The sequence below is a fragment of the Papio anubis genome, chromosome 6, assembly GCF_008728515.1.
Source record: "Papio anubis isolate 15944 chromosome 6, Panubis1.0, whole genome shotgun sequence".
Taxonomy (NCBI): Eukaryota; Metazoa; Chordata; class Mammalia; order Primates; family Cercopithecidae; genus Papio; species Papio anubis.
The window spans coordinates 67,233,285-67,259,469 of record NC_044981.1 but is presented as its reverse complement, the minus strand read 5'-3'; the positions used below and the strand labels follow the sequence as shown (position 1 = coordinate 67,259,469).

Sequence of the window (26,185 nt, the reverse complement as noted above, 5' to 3'; positions counted from 1 at the left end):
ATTATGTTCCAGCTCATACGCATTCCAAATCTAAAACAATCAAACAAACAAACAAACAGGAAAAGAACTACTGTCACTTTAGAGCCCTAAGAAAACAGTCCCCTTCCTCCAACTAGTTTAATCCTTTCAATATGGTATTAGAAACATCACTTAACAAAAATATTAAATCCAGAGCTCAGCTAATTGTATCTAATTCAACAGTAGCCTTTTTATTACATATACAAAAGCAGCCACAGTATCTACTCTCACATGCAATGTGAATAAATCTGTAACCATGATCTGCGTAAGAGACGACATTTTCAGTCAATAAAACCAATGCCATACTCACGGTGAAGGCTGGTGGGGCTGGTTTTCAGCATTTCTTGGTGTTTTGCAGGCAGCAGGCTTCGCCATGTCCCTGACAACACACCTGGGGCGCATGATAGACAGCACAACGCACTATTAATTATAAAAAGGGTAGAACATATCTAGAAATTAAACACGGTACTGAAAAACAATCTAAGGGAAAGTCTTTGCAAGCCCCTTCAATATTAACCTTGGGGCCCCAGCAAAGTCTTTGGAGTTGGAAATCTTTGACTCAGGCTTCCAAAAGCTCAATTATACCCAAATAAAATCTGTGCTAGCCTCTGTATTTGACTTTCCTTTTAGCATCAATAACATGATTGTCAGCAGCTTTTCCCATAGCAGAAAAGCTACTGAAAGCTTTGGCATGACCACATGAAGATGTCTGAAAGCTTAAAAATAGGAACAGCTGTTGCGTTGATATGTTACATTTTGAGCAGGATATTCTGTGGCTTTTGCTGTTTTACTAAAAAATACGGACTTTTGTTTCACACCATCAATCACCACACAGGTCTTTGTTTGTGCAAAAAGATCTGAGAGGCCTCAAGGCATCCCCCTTGTTCAAAATTTCCTCATGCTAAGAGGGAGGAAGAGATCAAAGACAAGGTTCATATATAAAGTGTCTGTGTGTGTGTGTGCGCGCGCGCGCGCGTAAAATAAGAAAGGATACTCCAAAATGTGAAAAAAGTAATTAAATGTCTTTGTGTCATAAGTCATCCATCACAAAATAAATGTAGATGGTAGACAATATAACAAAGCTCCAAAGGGCAGCAGGAAGAGATATTCCTACTTTCATGTAAACAGCGCTTACAGAGCACTGGTGACATTTATTGGCAGAAATCAGAAAACACCTCCCTCTGAGGATGAACATGGATGGCTCAGATATTCCTTCTCCTCAAAAGCTTTAAAATAAACATAGCTTTGAATAGAGAAGGCTTGGTTATAAAACTTAGACCTCACATCTTAGTCTTTGCTAAATGGAATGCCCCTTAGGATCCAGAAGGCTTCAAATATGAATCTGGTTCTTAAGAGCTTTCATGGAGGCTTCTTGGAGATTTGACTACCCTGCTCATATTTATGGCCAGTCATGTTATTCCAGAAGTGGATCGCTGGTGAAGCAGTGGTAGATAAACTCTTTTCCCAGAGCTTAAAGCTGCATGGCAAATTTCTCCACTTCTGAAAGAAATGATACAGGAAAACATGGACACAACGCACAGAAACGTGCACACACACACTGCTCATTCCAAACAAGGTCAGTAAGACTTCCAAATCAATATGTAACGTGACAAGAAAAGAAAACGGTGCCATTTCAAAGCCTCAACACACCTTCCCTTTGGGATAAAAATTTTAAAAAGTGGTGTTCATCAAGAGTTGATGCTAAACTTTTAATGAATTGGTCAAGAGATGTGAGTCAACGACATCCACAGGAACCACAAAGCCTTGTGTTCTTTCCCCAGTGTCGTGGAAGAAGGCCAATCATGCATCAGCCTTTAAAACATTCAGAAGGCAGTTGCTAGGGAAGTGTAATGTCCTAGGATTTCTGAGCTCTGAAATTTTAATCAAACTTACACAAGCTAAAAAGTCCAGCAAGTTAAACTTCATAGCATTTGAAAATGTTTAGCAATTCTCACATATGCCCTTTTTTTTTGGAGACGGAATCTCCCTCTGTCGCCTAGGCTGGAGTGCAGTGGTGTGATCTCCTCTCACTGCAAGCTCCGCCTCCTGGGTTCACGCCATACTCCTGCCTCAGCCTCCTCAGTAGCTGGGACTACAGGCGCCCGCCACCACGCTTGGTTAATTTTTTGTGTTTTTAGTAGAGATGGTGTTTCACCGTGTTAGCTAGGATGTCTCGGTCTCCTGACCTCGTGATCCACCCGCCTCGGCCTCCCAAAGTGCTGGGATTACAGGCGTGAGTCACCGCGCCTGGCCGCAGCATTTTTAATCTACACGCACTGATTTGTGAAAATATCTGAAATATCACCAACTTGGAAAAATGCTAAAGAATTAAATCTATGAGAAACCTTAATTCATCTCTTTTTTTCCCCTCATGTCATAGGTATTCATACAAAGCTTTCAAAGAAAACAAATCTACTACTTAATAGTTTTTTAAAAATATGTGCTGAAGTAACTATTTTCTAACAAATATAAGGTATTAAGCAACACTAAAGGTAGGTTTGTAAGCAAACTTTTTTTTTTCTGACTAAAAGGCCCTATCTGCTGGGCGTGGTGGCTCACGCCTGTAATACATCACTTTGGAAAGCTAAGGCCAGTGGATCAGTTGAGGTCAGGAGTTTGAGACCAGGCTGGCCAACATGGTGAAACCCCATCTTTACTAAAAAAATACAAAATTTAGCTAGGTGTGTGGTGCATGCCTGCAGTCCCAGCTACTCAGAAGGCTGCGGCAGGAGAACTGCTTGAACCCGGGAGGCAGAGGTTGCAATAAGCTGAGATCGTGCGACTGCACTCCAGCCTGGGCTACACAGCGAGACTCCATCTCAAACAAAAAAATAAAATAAAATAACAATTTAAAAAGGGCCCTATCTTTGTAAGAAAATTCTTGTCTAATTTCAAGTCCCAGTGGTTTTGGTTTAAAATTACAAGTTGATATACTGTTTCTGTCTACGTATGTTATAGAATCTTTCTGATAAAAATTTCATTCAATTTTTTGAACTTTAAAGTTTTATTGAATAATAAAAATAAACACATTAGTGTTCAAAAGCAACATATTTAGAATTAATTTGAATAAAACAGGAAAACAACACATTTTCCATAATAGGATATATCCTGGCCACAGGACAAATATTCAAGACTAGAGCAAAGCAGCTAGCTGCTGAATCTGCGTTTTAAAGGGAGGAAACTAATTGTTTCAGGTTGCTAATTATTTACCCAATTTCAGGGGGTTCTAAATCATAGCAATAGATATTCCTGCATTTTCTAATTTGACTTTTTTTTAGCTAAAATTTTTTCTAGATATAAGAAAGAAAAGGAAGAAAGTTCCCTACACTCAGAGTAAGACACATCAAAAGTATACTCACAAGATTTTTGCTTGTGTAGGTTACCATTTCTTTAAAATTATAATTAAATTGCATCAGTTTGGAGGGATAAAACCTTAACACTTTTGACAGTTTTAACATATGGAAACTGTGTAACCTCAGCAATTTCCACTATCTCCTATGCATTAGACTTGGTATAATAATATAAACCCCCCATACTTTAAGAAACACAACAATGATATTTCAGTATGTTGCAGCTTTTAAGGTGTTTGTCTCTGTGTGTAATTTACTCCTTCAGCCAGACATAAGAAGACCACAAACGCTGCCACAACGCTGACTTCCCAGAATTACCATGGATTGAGGGACTAGGAATTCAAAGGGTTTGACCTCTTGTCCTTTGCAAAGTCTTTAATTACTCAGTTTTATCAGATTGGGGCTCTTCCACAGTTTTCTAACTGAATGTGAGCATTCCCTCATCACTGAAGCATCACTGAAGATTTATGCAAATAAGACATTCTGCAACCGCCTCAGGGGAATGCTCCTCCTGACTCCACCCTCAGCGCTGCTGGGTTTTATGAATGGCTGCAATCAATGCGATGAATGGTTGCCAACTGCCCACTCAGCCACTTCCACTCTTCAGTGCACGTACACACGGGAGAGACTAACATTGCCACAAGCCTGCAGATGAAGCTATGGCAAGGCTTTCATCTCTCCAAACAGGAACTAAATGTGCTTTCAGATACTTAGAGTATGTGAATTAAAAATTCTAAATGCCTTCAAGAAACACAATTTACATAATTACCTTCTCTCTTTTGACTTTCCATTTTGGTGCCTGCAATCACTACCCTCTACCTTCCCTCCCAAAAAAAACCACTATTTTATGTTAAACTTTATCTGAATTTGAACTTTAAATGGTTTTATCTTTCATGACTAATGTCAGGAAACTAGTTATTGTGCAGGAAGCAGCCAAATAGTAGACTATAGCACGTTTACATTTCTGTTCTCAATGTTATGGTTTTTGAATTTTCCTATAATAAATGGAGACAATTATCTCCAAACAGTGTTGGAGAAATACATGTGTTTGTGTCTACTTCCCAAGTGTTATTGTAGTAGTCCACATTGGTCCTAAGAGACCTTAGGAGCAGTTAAGATAATGTAAGATTGACAAAATGAAATGTTTTTTAAATATACAATTTTCTGATTTGCTGATCACTGATTAAAAGTACCTAGAAACAGACAAGAAGAGACTTCAGGGACTCTGTAGCTGGCCACCTTTCCTTCAACACTCCCCATTCAGTGCTTCATGCCATTCATCAACATGACATTAACCATAAAGTACCCCCAATCCATGCAAAATTCCTATTTCCTGCCTGAGTCTCTCTTCTTAGCTCCAGTCAGACATCTAACTGCCTCCTGACATTTTTACTTGGGTATTTAATAGACCTCTCAAAATCAGCATCTCCAAAATGGAACTTTTCATCTTTTTTTCCCCCCGAACTTGATCCACCAGCAGCCATCTCCACCTTGGCTGTTCATAACTACGTTTCTCCAGCTGTTCAGGTGAAAAACTTTAGACTTGACTCCTTGTTTTCTCTCACATCCTGTGTCCTATCTACCAGACTGCATGTATTTTCTAAATTTGTGCAGAATTTGACCACTTACCAACCCCTCCACTATTGCCACCCTGTCCTGAGCCAATATTGTCTTTCATTTGAATTCTCACCATAGATTTTTAACTGGTCACCCAGCATTTACTATTGTTCTCCTCCTGGAGTCTATTCTCAACACAACAGCCAAAGTGACTCTTTTGAAATATAAATCAGGTCCTGCCATCTCTACCCAATAGTTCCCTACTTTACTCACAAGGAAGTGCCTGAGTCCTTAGGATAGCATCAGAACTCCCAGCACTACTCCCTGCATCTACCTTTCCTGCCTTGAGATTTCTGCACCAACCTTTCCTTCTGTCTGGATAGCTCTTCCGAATACTGGTATGACTAAACCCCTTACTTCTTTAAAGTCTTTGCTCAATTGTCAAGTTTTTGATGGTTCCTACTCTAATTATCCTACTTACTACTACAATCTGCTCCTCTCATCACATCCAAATATTTCCATGCACGCTTCACGTTGCTCTACTATTTTCTGAGATGTACAGTCTCCTACTGCTGAAATATGAACTTCTCAAGATCAGAGATCTTTGTCTGTTTGGATCACTGACATATGCCAAGAGCCTAGAACAGTGTCTTACATGTGATAGCAACTCACCACATATTTGTACAATGAATAAAGAAGATACAAAGAATGAAAATCTATGGATTTCAAGCTTGAGTAACTAATTTAATATGGTAAAATACAGTGATTTAAAACAGAGTCTAGGTAATAGTTTTTGTCATAGCAAGTTTCTATACAGTATTTATAAAATATAAATGACCAACAAGTTTTATGATTTCACTAACTTCACTAAATTTGTGTTCATATGGTTTGAGTACGGTTCACTCTCTTTCTCAACAAGAAAGAGAGTATTTCATAGAATATGACTTATGTAGTGGAAAGGACTCCTTAATATACAATTACTGCTTTGAACCAGTGAAATACTTTTTAACATCTGGTGTACCAATATTTTATCAAATAAAACAGTAAAGTAATTATATATGGGGAAATTTCTTAATAGTAGAGAAAACTCATCCTTTTTTTCTGATTTTTTCTGAAGAGGGTAGGAAAATAAGAAGAACTTCTACTTATTTGATACCTATCATGTACCAAAATACCCACAGCATATGTCACGTATTCTTCATACCACCCTGCTGGGGGATATGATTCTCCTACTTGGCTGATGAAGAAACTATGGATCTAAGAGGTTAAATTATTTTTCCAATGATAAATGGCAAATGTTGAAACCGTAAGAAGTCAGGATTTTAATTAAGGTTGGTTTGGTATTAAAACTAACATGCTTTCCACCATTCCAGGCAGCCATCTGTCTTTAATACTTAAAAGATGAACGGAAACTGATAAACATCAACTATGAAGTTACAGAGTCCAGCATCCTCAGACATGTTTCGATATCATTGATTTCCTGATATAGGTATATTTCTGAAAGTATTCAAATCATCCTACATAATTCAGTGTCCTTTAAACATTATTCTAGTATTACCAGATCATATTCACGAAATATTACATAACAGCAGAACAATGGTGACATCAGAATATTGAGCTGGCTAAACTAGAAGGGTAAAGTGACCTTAAGACCAATGGCAAAACTGGAATACTGCAAAATGTGAAATTCAAGACAAATTACCTGGTACATAGAGAAAGGGTTTCTATAATAAAAAAAAAAAAAAAAAGAAAGGTGAAAAGACAAAAGATTCCTTTGCAAGACAAGTAGCATGCAATTGATAAAAATATCTTCAAATATATATTTTAAAGAAGGTCTTTAAAAGTGACCTCATTTCCATTCACAAATCCTAAAAGAGGAAAAGCTGAAGAATATTATTTTAAAACTCATTTTATATAGAAATTTGTATATTCATGTCAATTATCAGTGAAGAAATGAGCACGATGACTGTTACCCATAAGATGAAGATGGAACAGTGAAAATTCTACACCAGAAGGGAAAAGCGAATGTTGACATTTCAAAAACCCAGATACACTAATCGCAAACCATCAGGTCCTGTTACACCACCAGTGTGTATTCAGGGAAGATTTAGGAGTTTATGAGTAATTTTTACTTTCAAAAGGTATGGAAGATAGGTGAAGTAGGTTCCTAATTATAAGACAAGGGAAACCAGCTGGCCATTTTTCACAGTTAGTGATGAGAAATGTTGACCTTCCCCTGAAGAGCCCAGGAAATTATTCACAAAACAATATGAAAAGGCTAGGATTCTAAAATAAAGGTGATAACAAACTAAAGATTCACTGCAGAGATTAATGGGAGATTTTAAATTTTGGAAATCAAATTTTTCAAAGACTGATAAGAAAAGAAAATAATAGGTAAGAAGTCAAGTCTCCGGTCTTCTTAATCATTGAAATCCACCCCTTTATCATCCTTTAGATCTCCAGCATACAAACAAGCTTGATTCTATAAGTTTCTCATATTGTTTCCAATATTTTGGCAACATGTCCCATTAACCTCTTTTTACTCAAGCTATTATTTTCTGTTAACACAATCAGTTTATTTCTCCATCCAGCAATTCTTAAAATGTTATACTTACTTTACTTACTTATGGATTTATATCTGCTACCATTCCTTACATATTCATTCTCCTATTTGCTTTTTTTTCTACTTACTAACCTGCATTAATTCTCCAAAAACCATGTGCTGCCTGCAAATCCAACATAACTTTAGAAAAACTTAGAATGCCGGAAATTTCCTGCCACTAAACCTGCAAAGGAAAACCTGTTCATTCCATATGATAACAGAACAAAACAACACCTATCCATCGAGAAGTAAGGAATTTCCAGAAGAGGAAGCAATAGTCAGTGTATCAGAAGGAGGTATCAAATAACATGAGGTCTGAAATCATGCTTTGAACTCTCCAGAAGGAGAAAGAGGTGAAGCTCAAGTGGAACTGCAGTGGGCTGAGAAGTAGGTTGATGTGAAAATAAAGAGAGAATGAAGATAATTGCTACAAGCATAGACGAAAGCCAAACTGAGAAAAGAGGGTATAATGAAGGGAAGATGGTCTTTTTTACTAACGGGTATAATTCTAGGTGAGTAATTACCCATGGGAAAGGGAGAAGTTAAAGATACAGAAAGAGAAGAGAGAAGGGGAAGTGGAAGCAAGTGGTAGGGTGAGGAAGGGGGAGAGGGAGAGAAGAGGAGAAGAGTTTAGTGAGGAAACAAAGTTGCTGAGGAGGTAAACAGGGATTACATGAAATAAACACATAGGGAATTATTTCTCAAAATGTCACCTTTCATTTGACCATAATGGCCATCTCCATTTTCTCCCAGAAAGATCCATGCAGGACAATGCTGCATTAGATTCATTTTGGAAAGGTTTAGAGAATGAAAATGATTTCTCTATCTCTTCACGTATTTCTAACTCAGTTCCTAGAGGCAGAAACTTTGGCTTGATACTTCTTTCCCACCTGTACCTGTACCAGAGGTGGGGAAGAGAGGAGACATCTGAGAGGACTCTCTCTTCCCACCTATCATTCACTAATAGTTACGTTTTCACTATTTAGTGGGGTCACTATGTCTTCTGCAGGAAGAAATTGGCAATTTCCTCTTTGGCTTGTTGAATGCAAAAAAAAATTTTTTTTTCACTTTTTCTTGAGTACCCAGCTTCTCTACAGGAAGCACTGTTGGGCAGGCCTGGGTGGGGCAGACTCTGCCAGGCTTCTAACTCTAGCTAACTCTCTTTCTTTCTTTCTCACTAACCCATGTCTACTTGAATATTTAGGTAAACACATCTGAAGCCTGCTTAGAAGGGTTAGTCTTTTAGATTTAGAGTGAGTTTTTTTAAAAAAAGAAAACTAATTTGGGAATGACAATCTGCAGTAATTAGAGAGGACATGAGAAAAACTACAAGGACGTCTAATATCTCCAGCAAGGTAGGAAACATAATCTGGATCCATAGATTCAGCCTGTTTTGTTCCATGACCCATGACAGAAGGTGCTTCTGTGTGAAACATCATCATGGGCTTCAGTTGTATAAACAAAAGTCCCAGTCATTTTCTTTTCCACTAAAGAAAACATATTGATCAAAAAGTGAGAATGACAGTATTACAGGAATAATCTAGGAACTAACATAGGTTATCTTAAAGATGAAATTGTTCATAGCTTTTAGTATTTCCATTTCTACTAGTAAAGAATTCCAACACCCCTCACAGCTAATTTATGTCTTACAGCCCAATTGAAAACCACTAGTCTCACCTGCTGGCTTTGTCACAAGCCAGGCTGTGTGTAGTCTCTCCATCGTAAGAAACAATCACTAACTTCATTGAGAGAGAGGTGAGAGACTGTTCAGTAGGCAATAAGATCAACTTAAACAGGTATATTAACTTTCTCAAAGAGAGGCAAATAACTAAAAATGGTCTTAATTAACTTAAAAAATCACTTCAGCAAAACAAGATGAATGTCAAGAAATGTAAACCTATTTTGATATGAAAAGCAAACAAGAAGAAGACAGGAAAACAACAGTTAATAACACCAGCTAAGATTTCTGGCACCTAAAGTGGGCCTGGAACCATGCTCTGAATCCCACATGCTTTTGGTCATGCCACATAGTCACATATCATATATTATTACTGGTGCTTTGTGAGTTTAAAAAAGGGTAATGCCACCCAAATTACAAAATTTATTTGTGAAATATCATAGTTTCTTCTTATAAGCACAGTTCATCATTTCAAAATTACCTGATATCTGTGAAGTATTTTGTGTTGAGCAAATAAATTATTTCATTGTCACTCAAGTTGTAGCAGGAGCCATAAAATTACAATAGAATATTTCAAGTTGCAAGCATTAGTCTTTAATTCACATCCTCTTGCCTACTGCAATGTTGTAAAAGAGTAAGAGAGAGTTGTCAGATAATGGTTGTCCACACTTTAAATGTTCAGGATAAAAAAAATGAAATTTGGTAGCAGAGGGGGAAATTGATGCCATTTGTAAGGATAATTGCCAGAGTTATTTTACAACTAAGAGTTTTCTGTTTTCTATTTGTATCACAAAATCACAGCTCTTTGAATAATGTTTTTTAGGTACTTCTATGTATCTAAGTATGTCTTTTCCCCACAAAGCATTAATTTTCCTCCCTCATCTGGGAGCCCAATAGCTAAATACATATCTACTGAGAGGTCCTACAATGGTTCTTCCTTGGTGGGATTTAAGTGGATTTTAAATAGCTAAAATAAAATGGGAAAATGAAACTTGGAAAAGCATTAATGAACCATTTCAGGCACTACTTTCAATTAATTGTAACTATTTTTTCAACTGATTCACCTGCCTACAAAGTTAGAGAAAACTGGAGCCAATAAGATATGAAAATGTGTTATTACATGGGCTTTTACTTTTGGAAAAATATTTAAGTGCCATATGAGAAATATACACTTTTCATTTTCTATTGTGAATGAATATTTCTTTATTTTGTCAAGAGGTCATGGGCCTCTTTTTCCTAAAATATGACAAAAAAAAAAAAAAAGGAAACCAAATCAGTTTGACACTTACATGACAACTTTAATACTGGAATATGATTGCTTCTTTCTCTGTCTTTTGCATGTAGAGTGAGTAAAGCAAATAAATCTTGTAAATAACTTGTTCATCCCCTTCATCCAAACTGATGGACATATGAGCAAACATTTAGGAAAATATGGATGAACAGTACAGCATTTGAAAAGTTAATCTAGCAAATAGGATTTCTTACTCCTCGCTAACAAAGGTGAACATGCTCCAAGACATCTGCTTTCCTCCTTGACCTGATAGGGCTGTCATTTTTGTGGCCTCACCTGAGCTAATTATTCCTGAATTGTCATTTCAAGACTTCACCTCCCATTACCTGTCATGTATTAAATCTGTACCTACCAAAAATTCATAATTCCTAATATAGTTTATTACCTAAGTCAGATAAATCTACGTCACATTTTTAGAACATCATTTTGTCACTTTAATCTCCCTTCCATATTCTACTTTTCTTACATCAAATTACCTGACCCCTTCTCCCATTCCTTTAATTTTTAGTCCTTTCAAAACTCAAATGTAATGAACTCCAGAAATAAGTTCAGGCTATGGACTCTCATTTATCCACCACCGACTTCTTCAGGAAACATGCATTCTTATATAAGCATAAGAGAATTTGTTTAATAGCAACAGTCCAGCTACTGGGAAAACATTCAAGAAATGTCTACATTGGAAATACATGAAATGGTAGTGGACTCCACAGCTTCACTGGGAAACCCTGATGATTATGACATCGAATCTTTACATAGTGATTGAATGTAATCAATGAACAAATACAGGAAACCTGCTCTGTGCCACGTACCATGACAAATGTTATGATCACCAACCAAAAACAAGTCATTCTATTCATCAATAGTAGCAATAATAATAACTTATATTTATTGAGCACTTATGATAGGGACTTGTTTAAACTCTTTGTATGCATTAACTCATTTGTTCCTCACAGCAACTCTATGTGGTAAGCAGGTTAAATAATAACATCTTGATAAAGCCTTTACACAGCTCTGCCCTGTGTAAGTTGCCACAGCATTAGATTCACAAGCTGAACTCTTATTTTATTACTAAACCATTTTATTTCCTTGAAGTTGCTTAAATTAATTTTTAATTAAAATTTAATTATATCCAAATATAGATAAAAATAACAAGATCAAGCATAGGAATCTTGAACTAATAACATAATAAAGGCTGACTCTTTCTACCCTAAAATGTTAAATATAAAATATATTTATTTTATATAATAAAATTTTAGTTTATTATACTTTTAATATGTATATACACTGTCATGTCATTTAGTGTTCTTGAGGGTTGTAAAATAATTTTAATTATATTATCATGTATAACTAATATTCACCTTGCTCTTTAATGTCACTTCCAGAGTTCTAATTAACCCCGGCATTTACTTTGCATGTACTTATTTATAGATTCATGTATATAGAAAAACATCAGAGTGTTTCAAACTCTAAGACTGAAATCTGTCACCACTTTTGTCAAAGCCATTAACTTGTTCGTTAGCATTCATGCTTCTACTGTAGGCAAACCTAAAACTACAGAGAATTCATCGGCCTTGGGATATCTAACTCTAATGTTAAAAATTCCTTACTATTGGAATATTATTTTTAAAATGTTTACTGAAATCTGCCTTTATGTAACTTTCATACATCACTCCTATAACTTTGCTCTTGAAAAGCTGCATAGAGTAAGTTTGTTGCTCTTCTAAAAGAACATCTCTGCATATATTTAAATTTAGTGGTCCTGTTTCCCCTTTATCCTCTCTTCACTTCTGTTTTTCACCAGTCCATCAACTGTCTCTCACTAAGCATATATTCCAGAGACCTAACTACTCCAGAGAAGTTTTTGGTTAATAACTTTCTTAAAAGTTGACTCCCTTTGTTGTGCAATATTTTTACTCTAGGTCCAATACAAATGCAGATTTTACAACCCTCTCCAATAACCAGATCATGTGAAAAGACCAACTGACAGAAATGAAATTCAGGGCAAATTATCTATGAATGGCTTCCAAACCTGGCTATCCATCAGAAATATCTAAAGAAGCTTTTAAAGGGAAGACTTCTTTGGGTCCCAGCTTGGACCTACAGAGCTGGGATTTGGGCTCAGAAATTTTCATATTATTAGCTCTCCTGGGTGACTCTAGTGTGTTCAGGCAGGTGTTTGGGAACTGCTGTTGAAGAATGAGTCATTCATTCACTCAACTAGATGAAATGAGTCCTTTCCTTAGAGGAAACTAAACCACAAGAGGACTTCAAAACTTGGACCACATTATCATAGTCCGTCATAAAAGAGCTTTCCCTGAACTGCATTTTAATGTTATGCCTTCAGCTTTTATGAGAGGTCGATACAAGAAATAGCTGCATGAAGTCGGTTTCTGTCTTTACTGTAAAATAGTGGTGAAGTTGCTGACTATTACATCAGTTTGATTCCATTCTAATAAACTCCACATTATTATTTTTCAAAATCTAACACCAAGAAAAATGATACTCTTCTTATACTACAAATGTTTATCATGATTTGTTTTGGTTGGGGATCAAAGGAAGCTCAGAGCAAAACTTAAAGTTTACTATAATAACTCTGTTTACATAGCAAACATGTTTATAATATCAATTTTTTCTTGGTTGTAAGTTTTAATTTATATTATATTAATGCCTTATGTGAAATCCTGTTGAGAGAAGAAAAATAGAATTGTGGAAAGAAAGAGAGAAAGAAAGAGAAAGATTAAAACCTAACAATACAACAATCTTAAAATCCTAAAGTACTTCTGTATTTCCTAAATTAGATATGTGGGAAAATTTAATCCTTGCAGTAAGAAGACTACATATATCATGCTAACAGTAGAGTGGAAATATTACAAATTAAACATTTTTACTGTTCATACATACATTTCATATATGTATTTTTTTAGGCAAATAACTATATCTTCTTTTACCTATAGAGAAATTTTGTTAGACATTGTCTCTAAAACTACGTAATTACCTTATTGAAAAACTTTGCTGCCTTTTCCTCTTACATATAACATTAAGTAGTAAATTAGCCAATTAAAACATTGGCAAGAAACAGTAAATGTGACACTGTTTTTATCAATTCAAATCACCCATAGTTTGCTGCTATGTAACTCAAAATAACCCCCTTACTTTAGAAGTAATCTTTTAGTTTTGACACAAAGTACTTAAGAATTACTGATCTTTCCTTAACAGTAAAAATTTAAATACTAAACTTTAGCAGAATCCTAATAATTTTCCCCAAAAGACACTATTAAAATTATAAATATGCACTCCTAGACACAGAGGAAATATTTGCATTACATATCTTAAATATAAATTACTTATAATTAGGTACCTATGTACATATACATATATATTACATATGTGTACATAGATAGGACTTCAATCCAGAATACATAAAGAATTACTGTAAATCAATAACAAAGCAAACTATCTTATGACTTAGGAATTGATTTCTCGATATTTACCCAAGAGAAACAAAAATATAGGTCTACAAAATGATTTGTATCAGAATGTTCATAGGTTGGGCACGGTGGCTCATGCCTGTAATCCCAGCACTTTGGGAGGCTGAGATGGGAGGATCACCTGACGTCAAGAGTTCGAGACCAGCCTGGCCAACATGGTGAAACCCCGTTTCTACTAAAAATACAAGTTAGCCAAGCATGGTGTCTGGTGCCTGTAAACCCAGCTACTCAGGAGGCTGAGGCAAGAGAATTGCTTGAACCTGGGAGGCAGAGGTTGCAGTGAGCTGAGATCACGCCACTGCATTTCAGCCTGGGTGACACAGCAAGACTCTGTCTCACCAAAAAAAAAAAAAAAAAAAAAAAAAAGTCCATAGAATGTTCATAGCAGTCTTATTCATAATAGCTTAAAATTAGTGATAATCCAGGTGTCCATCAATAGAATAACTAACTGAAAAAAAAAATGGCATATTCATGGAATAAAATATATTTTAACATATGCAATGATATGGAGGTATTTCAAATATTTTTAGAGCAAAGAAGCCAGCCACAAGAGTTCTTACTATATAATTCAATTTTTATAAAGCCTAAGAATAGGCAAAAAGTAATCAATGATGACAAGAATCAGAAAGTAGTTGCCTCTAGGTGTGTGTGTGCATGCATGTGTGTGTGTGCGTGCACACTGAGGGGTGGTATTGTGATGTTTTATAGCTTGGTTTGGATTGTGGTAACACAGTTCATGCAAATGTGAACACTAATCAGACTAGGCACTTCAGATCTGTGCATTTTATTTTATAAGTTATATTTCAATAAAAAAGTAAAAAATAAAAGAAGAAAAATTACTAATAGACTCGAAAAAGTCAAAATTCTACTAATTTAAGGATATGTCATCCTTCATGCCAGTGGAATATAATTTAATGTGCTTTGGAAAGCAATCATTCCAATAAACAACTATGGAAGTCAAATAATTAATATACTTTTTCAAAGAAAATAATTTACTTCTTTATACCATGTTGGAATCAGATGTAAATATAGTTAAAGTAAATATAGTTAAATGTAAATATAGTTAAAGCTAAGAAATAGGTTTATGTAGGAAAATTCTGCATCAAGATCAATTGTTTCATATACATGAAAATCTTAAAGGAGCTTTAAAGCAAAGTTCAGGAAAAGTCCAAACCATGGTACTGTATGCTAAAAAGCATTACCTGTTATGTAGATTATTTGAAAGGTAAATTTGCATTCAACATTTCTCAGAAAATATTACTTAAGATTATATTAACATTTATTGCTGAGAAAATCCTAAAAATGATATTTTGAAAGGCTTTATCTACATTCCATGTAGAACCAAAATAAGTCTTACATCATATATCTTATGGTAAGGAAAAGGACATTTATTTTCTAACAAATCCTGGGCATTAGCTGCAGTATCTAACAGCAACATCTCATACCAAAGGCTTTAAAAATTATTTTAATTAAAAACATACCTAAAAAGGCAAAAAAAAAAAAAAAAAAAAAACCATGAAAGTCTCATCTACTTCTACTGCTTTAAAAATTAGATAAATAAGTGGAAATTGTCCATCACTATGTTCTAACCCTCTTTAACTCTTCTATAGGCATAGATAGTTTAAAACTCTAAAGGTAAAAAGCAACACTCCTTTAATTCAATCTCTTTGGCTGGGGAGAAGCATGAAAATAGTCTCAGAGCTGTAATTCTCATGTACTTATTAGAGCTGCTGCAACTCAGTGGTCGCAACAGAAGAGCAGGTGCATTTGCTTTGGCTTTCTTCCTCATTGAAAACTCAGTCCTAAGTGGTTTGAGAATCCTGGAGAGTCAGCTGGAAGTCACTAAATTAAGCTATTTCAATGTACTGTTATTCTAATAGGTAAGTATGTTTTTATATTTAGGAAAGAAACTAATTCTGAAAGGGAAAAGTACAGTGGTAATGGGAGGATATGAAATAATGGAAAAATAATGAGAAATAAGTCAGAATGTTAACATGCTTTCAAAAACAATTTACATCAATGGATCTACTTCTCTACTTTTAACACCTTTTCCCCCTCTGTTTCAAGTATTGTTCAAAAATACTCACTCATTTTTACCTCCACCCCACTGTCCCACTTCTTTGTTACCAAGTTTAGCTATGCCATTTGCTTTAACCTCACAGTAGCCAAGGTGTATTTATTTCCTGCCATGTGAACTGGGCCTTGCCACGTGACTTGCCTTGGACAATGCGATGTTAGCAAATAACACAAGAAAGGGCTTAACATGTGCTCCTTGACCAGGTGAGGTGGCTCACACCTGTAATTCCAGAACTTTCAGAAGTTAACGTGGGTGGATGGCTTGAGGTCAGGAGTTCAAGCCCAGCCTGGCTACATACGGAAAACCAGACTCTACTAAAAATACAAAACATTAGCTGGGTGTGGTGGCATGCACCTGTTAATTACAGCTCCTTTGGGAGGCTGAGGAAGGATAATCCTTTGAACCCAGTGGGCAAAGGTTGAAGTGAGCTGAGATCACACCACTGCAGTCCAGCCTTAGTGACAAAGTGAGACTCTGTCTCAAAAAATAAAATGAAAAAAAGAAAAAAGATGTGCTTCCTTCTTGACTGCCATTATCGTGAGACAAACCTGAAACACACGGAACAAATCTGTGCCCAATCTGCAGCTTGAAGGCCTGGCCTTGCCAAGCCTAGCATAGGTGACTTCCATCCAGCCAACCTGAGGAAGCATGAGTAAGCCCAGCTGAGATCAGCAGGGACCCTTCAGCTGTCCCACAGACCACCCAAGAAATAAACGCTGTGCCCTGAGATTCATATTTCTCCTCTCTACTCCAGAATCATTACTTAGTCCTGTGGGGATATCCAGCTACACGATTTCAAAAAAGACATTTCCTCCCATTGCAGAAAGTCCAAACTTCCTAGCATATTCTCAGGATGCCCAAGTTCCAGTTTTCCTGGTATTTCGTAGTAGGAACCTGCCCTAGGCCTACTCTCTGAGAAGACACCACCTTCTTCCATCAACTAGTTACCTCATTCAATATAGATTCCCAAGGGCCTCACAAATTTCTCTATTTCAGAAGGGAATCTGTAGTAATATCAATGAGAATGATTACAGTCTCTGTGACAGGACTTTGTTTCATTCATTACTATATCTCGTTGCTAGGAAATTGTCTGGCACATAATAGGTGCTCAATATATATTTGCTAAATAAATGAATAAACATACTAGAACTTTTCTTTCAACATAGATAATGACTATATTTAGTGGGTCACTTTGATACATTCATCCAAATAACAGAGTTGCTAGAGAATTTTGGCATAGAGTGATGGTGGGAAGTGGGGGCAGTGGGAGGTAAACTGGAGACTCACAAGGCTTTTCCTAGGGTTCCATAAATAATCCCAGGTAGGATTCCCACCAACTCTACATAAGAGTACACAACACTGCACATTACACATTGTAAGTCAGGGTCAGGACTGTCCATGATGGAACTGTCATAGGGCCACCAATCTGGACTCTTAACACTCCATCTGACTTCATTCCATGAGACCCGGGTGGAGAAAGCATGACAACCTCACATCCACATTCAATTGTCCAATTTTCATCTTACTAGGGAGCAGGGATATTGTCTTATAAAGAAAGGCAAGTGTGGTAGGGCAACAGGGCAAGGTGTCAGAAGACTTGAGTTCAAGGCTTGGTTTACTACATGCCTGAGTAGAAAATTTAAGGTAAATAGGCCAAGCATGGTGGCTCACGCCTATAATCCCAGCACTTTGGGAGACTGGGGTGGGGGATGGTTTGAGCCCAACAGTTCGAGACCAGCCTGGGCAAAACAGAAAGACCCTGTCTCTATTTAAAAAGAAAAAAAGAAAAATAGCTGAGTGTGGTGGTGCACCACTGTGGTCCTAGCTACTCAGGAGGCTGAGGCAGGAGGATCCTTTGAGTCCAGAAGGTCAAGGATGCAGTGAGCCATGACTGCATCACTGCACTCCTGTCTGGGTGACAGAGTGGAGACTCCGTCACAAATTAAAAAAAAAAGAAAAAAGAAAAAGAAAAATGAAAAAATGGTCTTTTACCCTACTTGAAATGTTACATTAGAAAGGCACTCCAAAATGTTTGGTTGAATGTAAGAATGCACTTGAGTGAATGTCGTCATTTTAATACAGTGATGCAATGTTGTCAGCATCAGGTGATTCTGAAAACAAGAAATAGACAAAACAAAACCTCCTGAAATAAAGAGCTAACCAAGTTGAAGTTGATACAAGCCTTAGGCAGAAAAATAATTAAAGAAAACATGTCTTCATTCACCATGTTATCCATCCACCAAAGGAAACATAATCTGAACAGTACCTCATAGATGAGAAAAGGGAAAAAAAGTATAAAAATAACATCTTAATCTTCATACGTGCTTATTTTGATTTATCATGTAAGACTGTAAGTCCAATCTTACAACTGTGGACTGACCATTAGTGTATTTGATTTTTGCATGCTGATTTTAAGAACGAATTTAAATGCCAAGATTTACAGCTATTTAACAGTATATGTCTTTTCATTTAAAATGTTATAATATCTTAAAATGCTGGCTTTCTTTGTCAAGGCAGCCCAATAAAATATGTAAATAAGAAAAACAAGCATGCACAAAAGGCTTGCTTCAGGCATTCTTCCTTTTGAGTTTCCCCTTTTTTAAAAAAAAAATAAAATCAAGAAAGTCATGTTATTTCATCACTTTGGATAAAAATGCATCAGATTATAATACTTCAAAACTAGCTGTAAAGGTAGAAGCTGTCTCAATAGGGAAAAAATGTTTCTGGAGGGAAACAAGCTATTTTAAAAACAGATCTTGAAATGTTTGGACAAATCTTAGTTCTCAGACACACATACAGAAATTAGAAAAGGAACTTCCAAAATTATTCTAATAACCTTGCAACTGAAGGTGTCCTAAAGGTTGTTCTTTTAATTCACATCTTGACTTAGTTTGCTATCACCAAATCTTTAATGATAGGCTCAAATGTCCAGTGTCTACTACTGTGAACAGGGAGGCTGAACATTCAATATCCAAGTTCTGGCTTTCTCCTTTCTGGAATTATTTTCTGGGTTGCAATTCTTGACTAGTTTCTGGTGTTCTTACTACCTAGTTTTCCATCATAACTGCTTTTTTTTCAGATTAAGATATAATCTACATACAATAAATTCACCCATTTTAAGTGTACGGTTAGAGGTGCTTTAGCAAATATACACAGTCCTGTAGCCACAACCATAGTAAAAATAAGAACACTTCTATCACCCAAAAGAGTTCTCTACTATCTCTTGTAGTCAACCTCCTTCCCCTTTCCTCATTAGACCCCATAATAATCAATGATGTCTGTTTTATCTCTATGTTGCCCTTTCTAGAATGTTAAGTAAATGAAATAATTTAATTTGTAATTTTTGTCTGACTTCTTTCACTTAGCATAATTTTTTGAGATTTGTTTGTGCCTGCATGTATCAGTAGTTGGTTCCTTTTTATTTGTGACTGGTGCTCCACCTTATGGATTTACCATGACTTGTTTTTTCATTTACCAGGTGATGGCCATTTTATTGTGTCTAGCTTTTGTCTATTATGAATAAACCTGTTATGAATATTGAAGCCATGTCTTTGTGAAGGTATATAATTTTCATTTCTCCCTAGTAAATACCTAGGAGTGGAACTGTTGGGTCATATGGCAAGTGTATGTTAATTTACAAGAAACTGTCAAACTGTTCTCCAAAGTGGCTATACTATTTTAGATTTTTGTCAGCAGTGTAAGAGAATTCCATTTACTCTGTCCTTAACTCTTAAATGGAAATCTTATAATTAAACACTGTATGTAATACCACATGATGACTTGACAACTCACAGCCATTTGAGTTAAGTAAGTTTAACATTTATGGAGATTATGAGCATGGCTAGCTCATTTCATTTTTCCTGTATCCTGTGAAGAGGGTATATTTATTATTCTTCATTTTCAGATGAGAAAACTGAAGTTTAGAGGGGTGACTTTGCCCATAAAACAAGTGACAAATTTCAAACATTATCTGAGGCAGTCTATAGCCTCAGTCATAGCCTGCCTCAGTGTGTAGAAGACAACTGGTGGTTGCTTACAAAAAATGCATTTAATGATGCATGGCGAATAGAGCACAGAGTTGTTCTCTCACTCTTTTCTCTCCCCATGTTTGGAGAAAGAAGATAAAAAGATAATCATATAATTTAGAGGACCTTTCTTGTTAACTTGTTATGCCCAGAACCAGGAATTTAGGAGATGATGTCGCCAAAAGAGTATACATCCTAATATAGGGTACTGAGATCAGAGTTGCAAGTCATGTTCATTCTTTCATTCCTATTCCAATATATCCCGAATCCGCACTAGGATATTGCATTGAAAGGCATAAAAATATACCCATAAGCACTTAGATGGACCAATTCTCATACTACAAAAATGTATTCAGCAGAGTTTGAAATGTACTTTAATCACCAGGGACAAGGCAGCCTTTACATATGATGGTTGTACTTGAAGCCCTGCTAATTGTCCCTTGCCTCTGCTTTGCAGGCCTCTGCTTTGCAGGCCTGAATTAGCTTATGCCCTCACTCTATTTATAGGTTTGATGAGTAAACTTAGATTCTCCTTAATCTTTAAAGACTGAAAACATAAGGGGATGCGAATTGGAAAGGTCAGCATTACAGAATCTTTCACATCCCCAGGGCATCCCTGTTCTGACAGCCCAGAGGAGTTCGCAGGTCACTTCAACCTGTAGTGTTCTTTCCTGACTTCTCCTTTAGGTTAGCTGTGCCCATCCCCACTGCCCAACCTATTATTCTCTCCATCAATGAAATTATTATGGCCTATGTAGTATTACTAGTAATAATTATAAAAATCATGTTTTGCACACTCATTATGTGCCAATCACTTTGTTAAGAGCATTAAATCTTCACAGCATCCTTATGAGGTTGGTCTTATTGTCTCTAATTTACAGAGGAGAAATCGTGTATCATCAGAAAGCCATGTAGCATGTGCCATGTCAGGTAGGCAGGGGCTCTATTCTATACTGTTCCCATTCAAGAAGGCTTTATGATTAGCGTCATCATAAATTGCCAGAGAAAAAGGGAGACAAAGGTGGCAAACTGAACACTGCTTCCTAAGTGCTTCTATTAAGAAATATTCAATGTTACTTATTTTCACATTTTGTTGGTCAAAGTAAGTTGCATGACCATGCCTAATTTAAGAGATTGGAGAAGCATAATCCTAGCAAGTGCAAAGAAGAAGGAAAACCAAAAATATCTGATGAACAACACTAATGATTAGCTCATTTGATATCCTCAGCATTTAGTAATATGTATGAGGCCTATTTGATGGATGCTGGAGAAATGAACTAAATGAATATTAGATACACAAACTGTGACTCTTTGCTAATAATATTGATTTCAATTGATGTCTTATGAAATTAATCTCATTACTTTAGTATCTTGAACACATTCATTTATCCATCTTAAATATATTCACTTATAATTATTTAATAAGAATTTAATGAGAGATTAGCGTTCTAGGTACTTGTTAAGCTAAAACTAGTTATGAAATATAATGCCTGCCTACTAAGAAATTTAGAGTGCCTGTACAAACATATCTACTATGATATATAGAGTACGTTCATATATAATATATATGTGTATGTATATGTTTGTATTTTGTTAATTTTATTTTTTAATTGAGAAGTATAAATTGTACATGTTTACGGTTTGTAACATATTTGATATATGTACACACTATGCAATGGCTAAATTATATGCCTATCCTAAAATACTTATTGTTTTCTTGTGGCAAGAACATTTAAAACCTACTTTTATCAATATTCAATTATACAATATATTGTTATTAATGGTAGCCACCATGATGTAATATAAATCTCTTAAACTTATTGCTCCTATCTAAATAAAATTTTATGTCGTTTGACCAACATCTCCCCAATCCTCTCACTCACCCCCAGCTTCTGATAACCACCATTTTATTCTTTGTTTCTGAGTTTCACTTTTACACTCCACATATAAGTGAAATCACGTGGTATTTGTCTTTTTGTGCCTGGCTTATTTTAATTAGCATAATGTTCTCCAGGTTGATCTATGTTGTCAAAAATGACAGGATTTTCTTTTTCAAGGGTGAACAGTATTCCATTATGTATATATACTACCTTTTCTTTATCCATTGATCTGTTCATGGACACAGGTTGATTCTATATCTTGGCTATTGTGAATAATGCTTCAGTGAACCTGGGAGTACATATATATCTTCACCAAACTGATTTCATATTTTTGAGATATATATATCCAATGGTGGCATTGCTGGATGACATGATAGGTCTATTTTTAATCTTTTGAGGAATATTCATACTGTTGTTCATAATGACTGTATTAATTTACATTCCTACAAACATTTAAAAAGCATTCCCTTTTCTCTATATCCTTGCCAACACTTGTTACCATTCATCTTTTTTATATTAGCCATTTTAACGGTGTAAAGTGATATCTCATTGTGGTTTTACTTTGCATTTCTCTGAGGATTACTGATGTTGAGGATTTCTTTCACATATCTGATGGCCAGTAGTATGTCTTCTTTTGAAAAACGTTTGTTTAGGTCTTTTGTCTATTTTTTAATCAGGTTATTTGTCTTTTTGCTATTGAGTTGTTTTGGTGTTGAGTTGCTATTTGAGTTCCTTTTATATTTTGGATACTAACCTTTTATCAGATGTACATTTTGCAAATATGTTCTCTAAAACCCTAGATTGTCTCTCCATTCTGTTGATTGTTCTCTTGGCTGGGCAGAAGCTTTTTAGCTTGATATAATCCCACTTGCCTATTTTTTCGTTGCCTACACTTTTGGGGTCATACCCCAAAATTATTTTCCCAGGCCAATGTCACAGAGCTTTTCCTATAAGTTTTCTTGTAATAGTTTTAGAGTTTCAGGTCTTACATTTAAGTGTTTAATTCATTTTGAGTTGATTTTTGTATATGGTGTGAAATGAGGGTTTAATTTCTTTCTTCTTCACATGGATATCTAGGTTTCCCAGTACCATTTATTCAAGAAACTGTCCCTTCTCCATTGTGTGTTCTTGGCACCTTTGTCAAAGACAAATTGATCATAAATGTATGAATTTATTTCCATGTTCTTTATTCTGTTCCATTGGTCTACATGTTTGTTTTTATGCCAGCACTATGCTGTTTTGATTACTACACTTTTGTGGTAAATTTTCGAATTAGATCGTGTGATGGCCCTGCCTTTGTTCTTCTTGCTCAAGATTGCTTTGGCTAGTCGGGGTCTTTTGTGATTTCATATGGATTTTAGAATTGTATTTTTCTGTTTATTTTAAAAATGTCATTGGAATTTTGATAGGGATTGCATTGAATCTGTAAATCATTTTGGCTAGTACAGACATTAAAAAATATTAACTCTTCTAATCCATGAACACAGGTATCTTTCCATTTATTTGTATCTTCTTCAATTTCATAGATTAATGCTTTATAATTTTAAGTGTATACCTCTTTCACCTTCTTGGTTAAATTTATTCCATAGTATTTTATTTCATTTTTTGAAGCAAGTGTAGATCAGATTATTTCATTAATTTCTCTTTTGGATTTTGCTTTTGTATCAGGTAACTTTACTCAATTCATTCATCAGTTCAAACAGTTTTTTGGTGGAATATTTAAGGTTTTCTGAAACCCCGTCTCTACTAAAAAATACAAAAATTAGCTGAGCATAGTGGCAGGTGCCTACAATCCCAGCTACTTGGGAGTCTGAGGCAGGAGAATTACTTGAACCTGGAGGCGGAGGTTGCAGTGAGCCGAGATCAGGCCACCGCACTCCAGCCTGGGTGACAAGAGCAAAACTCCATCTCCAAAAAAAAAAAAAAAAAAAATTACATCATCTGCAAACAAAGACAATTTAACTTCTTCTTTTCAATTTGGATACCTTTTATTGCTCTGGCTAGGGCATCCAGTATTATGTTGAATAGAAGTAGTGTGAGTGGGCATCCTTGTCTTGTTTCTGATCTTAGGAAAAAAGGTTTCAACTTTTCACTGGTGAGTATGATGCTAGCTATGGGCTTGTCATACATGGTCTCTATTGTGTTCATGTATTCACTGCTCTGAGGCCTGGGAGGCTTACTTATTTGTACTGTGTGAATAGAACTCCTTCCCTCTGGCTCTGGATTGGTCTTGCCAATGAAAGGGACACACAGGCAAACCAGAAGGTGGAGAGTGAGCTGGATGAGGTATTTATCTCCACAGCACCCTGCCTTTTAGATCATATCCATGTGTATGTCCCTCCAGTGCTGTGTCCCTTTGCTGAGAGCTGCAACCCTCCATATCTCTTTTTTTCCCCATAGCTGTCTTTCTGGCTTTCAGTATTCTTTCTCCTTATTCTTTCAGGACTGGGAAGGCACAGTCCTGTGCTGTTACTGGCTTTGAATTACTTCACCATCTTTTGCTGATTGTCCTAAATGCTGCCCACATTTTTGTAGTTAGTCTTTTTATTAAACTCTGTCCAAATTACCACTTTTTCCATGTCATCTCTTTCCTACTAGAACCCTACTAGTACAGGAGATAATTTAGATAGAGGTCTTGAAAGTTTGCACGTAGTATACTCAGGAAAACATAGATGTTATACTTCTCTGTATGGGGCCAAATCTGCAGGACCCTTCCCTTTACCACCTCTGCTACTACCTAGACCCTTGTGACTACCTTTAAGATAACAATCCAATGTCTAAATAATTCACTGAAAGTCAGTGGCACATTGTCAAAAAAGAGTTTTTTTTCTATAATCCAGATAAAGATCAATGTCTGATCTGAATGCCAGTGCATACATTGTAATATTTTAGCTGCGTATTCTTAGGCCAACATCTCACATGATTTCTATGTAGATCACATGAGATAAAGTCCACACGCCAATGTTACGGATGGATTTTATTGATAATGTTACAAAATCTTTAGCTTGTTTTTCATAAAAATTCTCCAGCCTTACTTCCATTATTTTCTCTTATTTCTCAATGGTCTCACTACTCTTCTGCCTCATACCAGGATGGTAACTTCCCTTTCTCTTCTCTCTAACACCCATTTCACACCAACTCCACATTTTCTAATATTACTCCATCTTCCTCAACATAGCCTTCAATACCTCTCTCACATCAGAGTTAAGCAAAGCTTCCCAGAATGGTTGCACATTATGCCCTGACAAGTGCTGGCTTGTCCCTCCACTCCCAACACTGTGCCCCCAGGTAGGAGGCTACAAGCACAAGAGGAAGGGGTGCCTCCTCTTCTCTACCCAATTCTATGCTTATACATCTATTTTCTATCAATCTTCTCAAAATATGCACACAGCAGTCACTTACAAGTCTTAAGCAATACAGAATCACATACATGTATGTAGCCTATTCTTAAATACTAAATATCTCAGTTAATTTTTGTAATAAGACACATTGTAAAGATGCAAATAATACCTAATTTATCTTAGATTTTATATTAACCATAATAAGATTTTGCCAAGTAATAGATGTAATGTTTAAAGAGTTTGACAGGCATCAACTATTTTAGGCATTATATATTTTATGTAGCTATGATATGTTCCAAGAAAATTAACTAAAAATGCTTAATTAAGAAGTTTTAAAGGAATTTGATTTCCTATATTACACATTAAAATTTCTAACTAAACAATTTGTATCTGTTGAATAATATTAAAATAACTTAAGTTTACCAGTTTGTAAGTTCCTATCACTTAGTAGACTGAAGCCATTAAAGACTTTGGATCAGCAATTTTACATGTGAGGGCTTCCACTCAAAGAATGGATCATAACTTTAGTGTTCAAATATGCCATCAGAAAGCTGATATGCTGCAATGATTTGGAAGCAAAACAACTATGACAGCTACAATTTTGACATTTATAATAATTAACTGCTACTTTTGAAAGGAAAAAAATGCTTATCACCTATATGATATGGTACATGCTGAACAAAGTTTAACTGCCCTTAAGTAACCAGCTTGCATTATGCTGCATTCACACTAACAGCCAGTCCTTTGATGTGTACAGAATCACTGCATCATTAGAATTACTGATTATTAAAGCAGTGCTAAATTTAAGCACAGGTAAAAATTCAACAAATTAAAGAGGAAAGTTTGTCCTTCTCAAAGAGTGACTGGTTCCTCATCCA

At 35.8% G+C, this 26,185-nt stretch overlaps 1 protein-coding gene across 23 annotated transcripts in view; it reads right to left on the bottom strand.

Moving 5' to 3' along the window:
* The window catches only part of RIMS1 (regulating synaptic membrane exocytosis 1), a 492,346-nt gene that overhangs the window by 411,119 nt on the left and 55,042 nt on the right, over nt 1-26,185 (bottom strand). For all 23 annotated transcript variants that reach the window (XM_021937444.2, XM_009205504.4, XM_031667173.1 and 20 more), the window contains exon 2: nt 329-409. In XM_021937444.2, the coding sequence (XP_021793136.2) occupies nt 329-409 (81 nt within the window). The remainder of the gene's footprint in view (nt 1-328; nt 410-26,185) is intronic.